The sequence below is a fragment of the Saimiri boliviensis genome, chromosome 2 (assembly GCF_048565385.1).
Source record: "Saimiri boliviensis isolate mSaiBol1 chromosome 2, mSaiBol1.pri, whole genome shotgun sequence".
In the NCBI taxonomy this organism is placed as follows: Eukaryota; Metazoa; Chordata; class Mammalia; order Primates; family Cebidae; genus Saimiri; species Saimiri boliviensis.
The window spans coordinates 4021396-4033519 of NC_133450.1; the positions used below are offsets into that span (position 1 = coordinate 4021396).

Here is a 12124-nt window from a genome sequence, read left to right on the forward strand (position 1 = left end):
GGGCCACATTTGCTCTCTCCAATTCTTCCTGCCGTTCTCACTTAAACCCACTGCAGTCAGACTCTGTCCTGCCACTCCACTCGAGACTACACTCGCCAGGGGCCTCCACGCTGCCACGTCAGTGGTTGATTCTGTCTTCCTTTGACCTTAACCTAGAGCGGGGCTTGCGGATGCAGCTGCTCCTTTCTTCACTGGGCATTCAGCTGCCACCTCTCCTGGTTTTCTTCCTCACTCACCATTCCTGCCTGCTCCATCTCCTTGCTTATGTTCTTTGCCCCAACTTCTAAATAAAGAGCTCAGTTTTCCAACTTCTGTATCTACTCTCTTCCTATGTGACAGTATATTCAGGCTCATCATGGCTTAAATATTCCCTATGGCTTCTAACTCTAGGCTGAATCCTTTCACTTCAGATTCATGTAACTCCTTCCCTATCCACATTTCCACCTGCATATCCAATAGGTGTCTCTTCCAGAGCTTCTGCTGTTCCTCCGCAAATCTTCTCCATCAAGTTTTCCCAGCTCAGTGATCGCACCTCAGTTACTCAGGCCAAAAACCCTGGAGCCATTCCCAACTCTTCTCTTTCTCCCAGCCCCCATCCATCCCATCTGTGGATTCTATCTCCAAAACTGATTTGGAAACAAACCACTTTCACCGCCTCCACCACTACCACCCTGTCTCAGCCACCATCATCTCTCTCTCCGTGATCACAACAGCATCTTGCCACCTCTGTGGACTCCTCTGTGTAGTGCACTCCCAAACAGCACCCAGGATGGTCACGTGGGACCTAAATTTCATTATATCATCCTTCTACTTATTCCTTCAAGTGACTCCCCATCTCACCCAGAGTAAAAGCCCAAATCCTTCTGGTCATCCCCAAGGCCCATCACGACCTGACCCTGCAATGTCCAAGTCTCCTGCTGTCCACCCAGTCCTCCAACATGCCTCCTCTCCTGGCTTCATTTTTCTCTATATCACTTACTACAATCACACAAATAAGTTACCTATCTGTGTGTGTGTTCCTCTTAACCAGACGGTAAGCTCCATGGAAGAATGGATTTAAAAAAAATCTGTTGCCATATCCCCAGCATCAGGAAGAGTGCCTGTGCAACAAATATTTGTAGGATGGACCAGTGGGTCCCCAGCTCTTCATCTGAGTAGTGGGAAAGGGAGAAGGGTAAGAGGAAGTAGCAAGACTGCCGTTCTAAGACTCCTCGCACACGGAGTGCCTTTCCATCTGTCGCCACAGGGTGGCACGACGAGACCATCAAACTGCCAAGGAGGGACGCGGCCTTCGTCCCAGCCCGCATACGCGCTCACCTTTGAGGCTAGACACTTGTTGGCCTTGGGTCTTGCTGAAGAGCGACAGCTCATTGGTGATAGATTCCAGCATCTTGACGAAGTTGGGCAGGAACAGGATGACCTGGACATCATGGTTGGCTAGGTGCCTTCCACAGCTGATACCCTGAGCCCCCTTCACGTGAGGTCCACACAGCAGAGCCACTGTAGGCCTCTGGTGAACATTTTTGGGATTCAACCTGGAAAAGGTGGTGAAGAAGCAGTATCAGCAGACTTGCCAATCCCCTGCGCTCTACACCATGTAGCACCTATTGCTCTCAGATCTCTTACCCACTGCTCGCCAAGTCGCAGGCTCCAGAGGGAGGAAAAATCCACTGCAGGCCAGGTCTACAGGGTGTCATTCCCAGTGTCCCAAACCCCAGCCTCACGTCATGCTGGGTCCTCCCACTAAGTGGTTCACCCAGATCTCGCTCCACACACCACTGTTGCCAGAACACCGCTTTTCTGACCCATGAACGCTCAGTAGTTCCTCTGCAGCCTTCTCTGCTCTTCTTCCCCAACAACGAGCCTGCTTCACTCCAGCAGGGCTGGTCTCATTCTCTCCTGCGCCTGTAAGGCTCTCTGCTGCTTATGCTCAAACTATGTCCCTTGCCCAGAAAGCCTTTCACTTTCCAAACTCTGACCCACCTTTTCTTGGAGATCTAGCTCAAGGCTTACCTCTGTGGGGACTACTCTGGCTCAAGCATTTACCTCTCAACTAATAAACTCATAGCAAGTACTATAGCTCTCAATCCTCCTCAATCAATTGCCAACCCAAGTTTTCTTTCCTGAGCTCAGTAGCTTACTGAAGCTGAAGGAAGCAATGCCACAGATATGAACAGTAGCTACTTCACAGGATGCTGTGTGGACTGTTGGATGACCAGCACTCAGCAGTGCCCCCATGGAGGGGGCAGCAGGCTAAGGGTTACCTGTCCTCCTGGGCTAGCAGCTGCCTTGGATGCAGTAGTCACTTCCAGTTTCCTGCTATACAAAGCTGAGACTCCTCTGGACACAGAGGAGCCACAAGTAAGGAGATGAGGAGGATTAGCCCCAGAGCTGTGCCCAACTCATAGGTGGCACAGCTGGGTCACGGGGCAGCAAGGCAGGGAGGAGATGGATGGCCATAGGTCCCTGCCTAGTGGCGGAGCAGTGATAAGTCACTTACCGGTTTCCCACAGGGAGGAAGATGACAAGATGCTGTCAAGCTAAGAGGAGGGCCAAAACTGCCCCATTCTCAAACACACTTTGGAAAATTTAACAATCTACTCTACATTCTAGACACCAAACCATTTGCCTTCCCGTTGTTGCATTTAGAGGAAATAAATGCAATAGAAATGCAATGACGTGAGGCTGGGGTTTAGGACAATGGGAAAAAAATAAATTCCTTCAGAGGATGCTGTAGAGTTGTGGCATCTGACTCACTTTATTCCCTAAAGGGAACCTTCCTCTCAGGGAGACACACCTCTCCTGCCCCCAGTCAGAAGAATCAAAGCAGAGCACAGCCTTTACACACCCAGCCAGCGGCAAGGCGTAGAGTATATGGGCACTGGAAGCGGACCTGTGTGGAAGGATCAGAGGCCTGGCTGGACTGTGTACCACCAGTGTCACGTGGGCAAGTCCCTCAGCTCTCTGAGCCACAGTGTGTTCATCTTAAAACACAGGGCTATGATTTGGCTTTGAGGTGAAGTTACGAGGACCACATTGAATCATGATGTGAAAGCTACATGGCACTTGACATATATTACACTTAAAGATCGCTAACTTCAGGTCTGATTTCTCAGCATCTGCAACTGCTACAAAGCACAGGAGATGGGCCTTCTGACAGTTCAGACACTGAGAGGAAAGACTGGCACAAGGGGCTGGCTAGAGAGGACTGTGACTTGGTAAGGACATTAGACTCCTGCCCCAAAACTGCTGTTTTTGGGAAGCCATTTCATAGTCTCAAAATGCCCCCAACGGCAGCTCTGGGAGGAGGTGCAGAAGACACCAGATCCAGGGGACTGATGCTCTTTCAGAGGGCACCTCACACTACCCCTCATGTAGGCATTTCCCTGGCCCTTCCCTGGCACAGGAGAGCCCAGGGATCTAACAGCTAGGAAGCAGGCCTAAAGGGACGAGGAAAAACTAAAACTCCCACCCCCAACTCAAGTAAGATGAGGGAGGTGGAAATCTTACATCTGGCTTGGGCTAAGCCTGCTTGAATCAAGATCGCTTCAGAATCAGGAGATGCCTTCCATTCAAACACAACATTATCAGGCCCAGAGAAAGCAAAGAGCTTGGTGTGAGGAGCTACAGGATTTATCTCAAGTCTCAGTTTTCTGGCACGGACCCCCAAACACCATGCCTGGAAGCACAAGCCAAGGACCAGGATCCCTTTTCCAAACAGGGAACTATCCCAACATCCTATCACGTGAGGCGTTGCATCTGTGAGTGCTGCTCAGGGAAAGGAAGCTTTCCTTGCCCCACTGCACCCAGATCTGCCCTGCCCCTTGGAAGCCACCCCCCCATTCCAGACACCACTCTCCCACAAGGTTGCCCATGTCCGCCTCTTTACCGACAAATCCACCAGGCACTTGTCAACTCTGATTCTGACTGATCTCTCAGCAGTACCGCTGCTGGCTATTCCTTTCTTCTTTTTGAGATGGAGCCTCACTCTGTCGCCAAGCCTGGAGTGTAGTGGCCCAATCTCAGCTCACTGCAACCTCTACCTCCCAGGTTCAAGCAATTCTCCTGCCTCAGCTTCCCGAGTAGCTGGGACTACAGGTGCCAGGCACCACGCCTGGCTAACTTTTGTATTTTTAGTAGAGATGGGGTTTCACCACATTGGCCAGGCTGGTCTCAGACTCCTGACCTTTCGATCTACCCACCTTGGCCTTCCAAAGTTCTAGGATTACAGGTGTGAGCCACCACACCCAGCCCCTTTTTTCTTCAAATACTATTACCTTGGTTTTTATACACTACCCTCTTGGTTTCTGACCTGTCTGGCTTTCTTCATCCTCATAACTGTGCCTTACATGCTGATGTACCCCAGAATCCTACCCTAGGCCCTTTCTTTTCATACCTTCTCCTTATATGATCTCATCTACTCTTACCATCTACAAGCTGACAACTCCAAAATCTCTAGCATCAGCTCAGACCCTCTGAATTTCAGATCCTTTTTTGAGGGGATGGGAGAGATGGAGTCTCGCTCTGTTGCCAGGCTGGAGGGCAGTGGCATGATCTCAGCTCACTGCAAGCTCCTCCTCCCAGGTTCAAGTGATTCTCCTGCCTCAGCCTCCCAGGTAGCTGGGATTACAGGTGTCTGCCACCACGCCTGGCAAATTTTTATATTTTCAGTAGAGAAATGGTTTCACCACATTGGCCAGGATAGTCTTGATCTCTTGACTTTGTGATCTGCCCGCCTTGGCTTCCCAAAGTGCTGGGATTACAGGTGTGAACCACCAGGCCTGACCTTCGCTTTTTCTTTTTAAGAGATAGACAAGGTTTCACTGTGTTGCCCAGGCTGGCCTTGAACTACTGGGCTCAAGCAATCCTCCCACCTCAGCCTCTGGGGCAGCTGGGATTGCAGGCATGCGTTACCAAACCTGGTGTGTCCACTCTTCTGATCTCTGCTTCCCTAGTTGGGCCACAATCATTTGGGCCCTGGCTCAGTTTTCTAAGTGTTACAGTTTTCTACCTGATCTCACTGCCTTCAGTCTTGCCTCCATTGAATCTACTGTGCTCACTGTAGCTAAAAATCATCTTTTTAAAACACAAGACTAACCATGTCATAGCTCTACTGAAATCCATTCAGCAGCTCAATACCACTCAGCTGTACTCAGGCCCTACTTTCCAGCCATACAGAGTGACTTATGGACTGCCGGCAGTTCTGTGGTCTCTTGATTCTCTTTGCCCTTGGCACATGCTACTCCCTGTACTTAGAATACCTTCTTCTTGCCCAGGTGCAACGGCTCACACCTGTAACCCTAGCACTTTGGGAGGCCAAGGTGGGCAGACTACCTGAGGCCAAGAGTTTGGGACCAGCCTGGACAATATAGCGAAACCCTATCTCTACCAAAAACCACAAAATATTAGCTGTGCATGGTGGCACACGCCTGCAGTCCCAGCTACTTCATGAGGCTGAGGCTAAAGCTCAGGAGGCAGAAGCTGCAGTGAGCTGAGATCATGCCACTGGGCTCCAGTCTGGGTGACAGAGTGAGAACCTGTCTCAAAAAAAAAAAAAAAAAAAAAGAATACCTTCTTCTTTCTTGCTTGCCCACATTAATCAGCCCTTGTTCGTCAGGGCTCAGCCTGGATGCCACTGCTCCAGATGGGTGACTGGTTTCTCCAGCTGGGGGCAGTAATATGGCTTACTGGAGAACTGTGTTTCCTCTACCACAGGACTAGGATACTTTCTGGAGACCTAACTGGGCTACTGGAGGAAAGGCACAGTGTTTTATTCTTCTTCGAGTCCCCAGTGACTAGCAGAAGGTCTGGCACGTGGTATCAGTCTGTCTGCAAATAAAATAAGGCACTGCCCTTGATGTTTGAGCCTAAGGGGCAGGTGGGAAGGTGCCAAACTACCTCCCCTACCCAGTTGTCAATGTGGTTCTGGAAGCTCTCGGGTATGGAGACTGATTTGCATCCCAGCCACGTGAAGTAAATGATGAGTGTCAAAGGCCAGGTCTCCGAAGGTTCCTGGAAGGAAGGCTTCTATAGTTACCAGGAGTCTCAAGCCAGATGGCTGCTATCAGGAAAGAGAGGGTCAAAAGGTAGCTTGCTAGAAGAAGAATGAGGATGTCTAGGAGATGGGTCTGAGGAGGGGCAAACATCTACAGCTGGCAGCATCTACAGCAGCAAAGTGACTTCAGAGAGATACTCCCATCAGATGAGCAGAAACTGCCCAATGAACTTGTGTGTGCATACGAGAGGCACTGTGGTGGTGGCTGGGCACAGCGCCCTCGCTCCACATTGAGTCCCTGCCAGTTTACAGGCAGTTACCTGTTGGGTCCTCCAAGGAGGGTCAGTGCCATCTGACTGGCACACACGCCTGTCATCTCCAGTCTCCGCTCCAGGGTCAGCCCATGCTTCTCAGCCACGGACAACAGCTTTTTATGCAGCTCATAGGAAACACTTGGGACAACCAGGCCAGAGTCTGCAATTCCAAAGGAGGAGAGAAAGGGAAGGTGATTGCAGAAACCAGGTCGAAACTGGGTATACTCTATCCAAGATTCTGCAAATGCCAGCATTTTACCATGGCCCACCCCCTGGGCTGTCATCTTCATCTTCTGGGACGGAGGCATGCTCTGCAGCTCTGCAGAGCTTAAGTCGTGGATGGTGAACCAAGTAACAACTTGTTCCAGGTTACCGCAGAGTGGGGACAAACTCAATCTCCCTTAGCAGTTTAGCTTTAGACCACGAAGGCCAAATCTACCTTAATATACTTAGTGCTACCAAGACCAGCACAAAGCCTGTAACAGCAACCTATTAGGCATATCAGAAGAGAACGTGATTTTCCCACAGTGGGGGAAATGCCATCTTGGGCAGCGAGGTTTTCTCACAAGCAGGCCCCTTGTCCTTCCTGACATGTAGAAGAGACACAGACACTAGCTAACCCTTCTGGCCTTCTTGTCCCTGCTGTTCTCAACTGCAGGGCAAGAGGACTTGGTCCATCTGCTCCCCTCTTCCTTCTCTCTTCTGTTTATCCCTTCCTTTCTGATTAAGAAACTCAGCTAGCAAAGATGTTTTCTCAAATAATTTGTCATTTTCTCCCCATCTGAGGTGGGTATAACCCAGTACTCACAACACAGGCAAGGAGTACATGGTTAAGTACACCATGGCTGCCTTTATGCTACTCTGACCATTAAAACCAGGCAACTGTTAGGGCCAGGCGCGGTGGCTCACGCCTGTAATCCCAGCACCTTGGGAGGCTGAGGCAGATGGATCACCTAAGGTCAGGAGTTGGAGACCAGCCTGACCAATATGGTGGAACCCCATCTCTACTAAAAATAGGAAAACTGGCCAGGAGTGGTGGTGTGCGCCTGTAGTCCCAGCTACTCGGGAGGCTGAGACAGGAGAATTGCTTGAACCCAGGAGGCGGAGGTTGTAGTGAGCCGAGGTCGCACCACTGTACTCCAGCCTGGGCAACAAAGTGAGACTCCGTCTCAAAAAAACAAAACAAAACAAAACAACAAAAAACCAAAAATGGGCAACTGTTACAAAAGTTGGGGAGAATTAGTCATTGAAAGTACACTATGGAAAATACTTGTTTTTTCAAGGCTCAAAGCCAGTATCTACAGCAGCTGGTGTATGTGAAGAAACCGGAAGTGTTTATTATATGCACCACTGTCAACATACCAGGATAGAAACAGCAAACCCAAAATTTGGGATCTGCAATGGACAGCTCTTACCTTGACAACCAAGGTACGCTCCCTCCAAGATGCCAATGCTATCTTACAAATGCCAAAGCCACTGGGCTGACAACAGACCCCTTCCCAAAGAGCCCCATTTGCCTTCAATGGCCAGTGGACCAACAAACACCGATTCTAATTGGCAAGTCACTGTGGGGCTGCATGTCACTAGCTTTGTCCAGCTAGATCAGGAGCCTTTGTAGATCCTGTGTCCTCAATTATACTGAGCTGTAAACTGCCTGAGGGAAGGAAATGCATCCTTTACTTCTTCAGCCTTTGCCTCCTCAACTTGTTCCAGCTACGCTTATCAACAGAGGTGAGTTCTCATCAGGTACTCAGACATGTAAGTGATGCAAACCTTGCACCTTTTCTGCTCTGGCCTTACACTAAGGTAGGAGAATTAAGGAACAAAAGTTCAAACGTTTGCAGTACATTCATCATCATTCCATTGTTCCAGAGCCCTGTCTAGAAAAACCTGTTTTCTTCACTTGTCACATCGGAAGAAAATCTCTGGAGGTTTTATCAGGTTCAGTCCGACCTGCATAGATTCTTAAAACCACACAGAATGAGGGTATAGCTTCAGGTTTTCACAACAGGAAACCAAGCACAAAGACTGAACCTATAGGACCCAGGTCTGTATCCTCTCAGGGAAGGCAGAATAACAATGTCATGTAATGATGATGATAAAAAATGTCTAACATATCAAATAAACACTATCCTGTTAGCTAGCTGAGCCCCTCTACCTGCCCAACCTATTCCTGGTCTGGCGATTGACATTAAACAGTGCCTTAGGAACACTGAGTCTCTCTTCCCACTTCTTTCTCAAATGGCAGTCATTGGTATTCCAGGTGCCAGTGCTGGAGGCTGCAGCCTGACCTTGCATGTCAACAGCTGATTAAAACAGCCACTTTTATGGCGTGCTTCAGACACGCACATATTATCAGAACTAATTAGGCTGAACAATTTTCAAAAGTCCTAAGCCACTAACAAATCAAACCTGTCAGACAAGTCACGCACCTGACTACTTCAAACACCCTCTTTACCTGCAGAGTCACGCGAGGCAGAGCTTTCACTCGTCTCTGCATTTCTTTACCTGTTTATCAGAATTCTTTCTGTTAGATTTGAAACGAGTCAGGGCAGTGAGTCTTGGGCCTGCTACTCCATTCATCAAGGGTTCTGGGTCTGGCTCTTGTGCTGTGTGTATAGGCAGGCAGCCCCTCCCCTGCCCCTCATTCTGAGGGCTCTCTGAGAGCTGGCAGAAGCATTTTCTGCTAGCTGTCCCTTCATAGTCCTTAAGAGTGCAAAACCTAATGGTACAAGAGAGGAGACATTACCCCCTGCCAGCTGGCTAGATGCTGCTGCTGGAAGCTGAGAGTCTCTTACCATCTCCACGCTGATGTGTGTGGGGGAAGGGGCACTGTTGATGAATTAGCATATTTCTGCAGCCTAGAAAGACAAAGCCAAGAACCTTTCTGCTCAGAGTCTGGCAGTTACAGGGTCTAGAACTCTACTCTGTTGCTCTGAAAGGAACGTACAGACACCACAAAATGTTTCTTTTAAACATTTATACACAGAAGTCCAACCAGTTGGACTGGCTTATCAGAAACAGGCCAAGGGAATAAAATAAACTCCAAAGGAAGGAGCCCAAGAACATAGCGTGTAAACTGCCAACACCACCACTGCTACTGCCAAAGCCTGAACACGGGCCAGGCCTAATTATGTTTGAGTTGGAAGGTAGATCTTTATTGTTCTGGAATCAAGGCAGTAAGATCAGTTGGTAGGGTTTCTTTGAGCATTAATATGTATTTTACAGCTGCTGGTGAAACAAGAAAGGGAGAGAGAATTATAACTGGTTCGTGACAAGCCGGGAACTTAGGATCTGATTGACCTTAGGGTGTCAAGGAAGCACACTCAGTACAGGCCAGGAAAGAGAACCCCTCTTCGTACAACTGATTTCTACTGCATGAGGCTGGGGCTGTCTCTGCAGGCCATGGAACGCAGTGACCCAGCACTGCACGTGCCAGCTGCAGTCCGCCCCTTGTCAGGTCATCGTTTTGACACTGCTCATTGCAGGACACAGCATTTCAGGCCTTTCCCTCCCTTCCAGACACACATGGCGTGTCCCCACTCCCCCACCCACAGACACCCTTCAGCACCATGTCCAAGGTTCCTCTCACCTTCAGCCTTGCCCAGTCTTTCTGCTGTGTAACAAGGCTCCCACAACAAGGTGTTATCTCAGATCTAACTCAATCCTCTCACTGATTGGCCATTTAATTGGAAAGGCTGCATGTGTCCCAAGTCCTATCAACAAGGAACACAGCTCATTTACAGGCATGGGATTTCTCCAGGACTATGACTTCTGATTCCATTCTGTGGCAGTCACAAAACTGGGTGCTGATGTCATACTGGTTCCTTTAGGGATATAAATCCACTGGTAAATTTACACCCTCGGTCCAGCAATGTACAGACAGCCCCTGGAGATCTACACTAAAGCTACCACAAATTGGCAGTAATGCAATTTGGTGTCAAATGTTCTCTGAAGGAAGGGTTTGTTGTAAGAAACCTAACTACACTTCACAATACTCTTTATTATGACCCACAAGACCTGCTGTGACCCAGCCGGGCTACCTTACTACCTTTACCTGGTACCCAACCTGCACTGCATCCCAGACCCCTTGGCCACCTTCTGGTTCCTAAATTCTCCAAGTTCCTTCTGGCCTCAAGAGACAGTTCCCTTCACGTGCCTTCTCTATCCTAGCACTTCATTCTCTCTTCTGGGGCTCTACTCTCTCTGCCAGTGCTCCCCCACACAGCAGCCTCCTCATCTGTCAGCTGTCAACATGCTGCTTATTCCCTTCAGTGTATTCAATACATCTGACTCTTTCCCCACCTCTTCCCTCCCCGACTTATAACTAGACCAGCCCCATGTCCATGCTGTACCTCAGTCCTTCATACTAAAGTTCTACTGGAACAAGCTTTGAACTTTAAGAGGCAAAGAACAGGTCAACAAGATAACTTACTAATTATGAAGGGAAAAATTATCTTTACGAGGAAGGAATCTGGTGGTCAACCCCTTACCAAGTGGTCCAACTTATCCCCAGTGACGGGCAAGGGGATATGACGCGATGCCTTGAGAAAGACGCAGCCCTACCAAAATCCTAGAAAACATGTTTAACATAAATCAGATCAAAAGGAAACAACCAATATATCAAAACTAAGGGACATTCTGAAATCAGTTGGCCTAGATTCTTCAGTAATATCAATAACACAAAGAACAACAAAAGTTGTAGGAACTGTTTAGTTTAAAGGAAACAAGATAGGACAGCTGAATGTAATGTACAATGACTGACTACAAATACAGCTATACTGACCAACATGGAGAAACCCCATCTCTACTAAAAATACAAAATTAGCCAGGCATGGTGGTGCACACCTATAATCCCAGCTACCTGGGATGCCGAGGCAGGAGAATCGCTTGAACCTGGGAAGTGAAGGTTGCAGGGAGCTGAGATCTTGCCATTGGACTCCAGCCTGGGCAACAAGAGCAAAACTCTGTCTCAAAAAAAAAAACAAAAAAAAAAACAAAAAAAAAAACAAAAAAACCAGCTATAAAGGACATTAATAGGATCCTTGAAAAGTTTTATATATGGAGTGTATTAGATAACACTTTTATAATAATTTAAATTTTGCTGAGAGCAATCTTGTAGTGTGTTTGTGTAGAGCAATACATATCCCACTGAACTGATGTGCTGTGGAAGTTAGGGATGAGTACAACTAAATCTCAAATGGTTCAGAGATATGTGTGTGTCTGCTCATATGTATTTATTTTATATAAAACAAATGTGTCAAAATGTTAACTGGTAGATCTAAATGAAGAGTATATGGTTGTTCATTATACTATTTTAGCAAGTTTTCTCTAAGTTTGAAAATTTTTTTCAATACAAAAAGTTGGGGGCTGGGGGGCCAGGTGTGGTGGCTCATGCCTGGCCAGAGTAATCCCAGCACTTTGGGAAGCCAAGGGTGGGCAGATCACTTGAGCTCAGGAGTTCGAAACCATCCTGGGAAACATGGTGAAACCCCCACCTCTACTAAAAATACCAAAAAAAAAAAAAAAAAAAAAAAAAAAAAAAAAATTAGCTGAGGGTGGTGGCGCACACCTGTGGTCCCAGCTACTAGGGAGGCTAAGGTGGGGGATCGCTTGAACCCAGGGCAGAGGTTGCAGTGAGTCGAGATCATGCCACTGCACTCTAGCCTGGGCAATATTGTGAGACTGGTCTCAAAACAAAAGAAAAGAAAAGAAAAGAAAAGAAAAGAAAAAGTTGGGAAGAAAAAAAACCAAGGTGCTTCCAAGTATGATTAAAAATGTTTGTAAAGTCACAGTACATCAAGCAAGTCAGTGG

The 12124-nt window shown here is 48.0% G+C and overlaps 1 protein-coding gene across 3 annotated transcripts in view; it reads right to left on the reverse strand.

The window, feature by feature from the left end:
* Positions 1–12124, reverse strand: part of EDC3 (enhancer of mRNA decapping 3) — a 65257-nt gene that overhangs the window by 5288 nt on the left and 47845 nt on the right. For all 3 annotated transcript variants that reach the window (XM_003944784.4, XM_074392664.1, XM_074392665.1), the window contains 2 exons: positions 6316–6469; positions 1318–1535 (listed from right to left, as the gene is read on the reverse strand). In XM_003944784.4, the coding sequence (XP_003944833.1) occupies positions 1318–1535; positions 6316–6469 (372 nt within the window). The remainder of the gene's footprint in view (positions 1–1317; positions 1536–6315; positions 6470–12124) is intronic.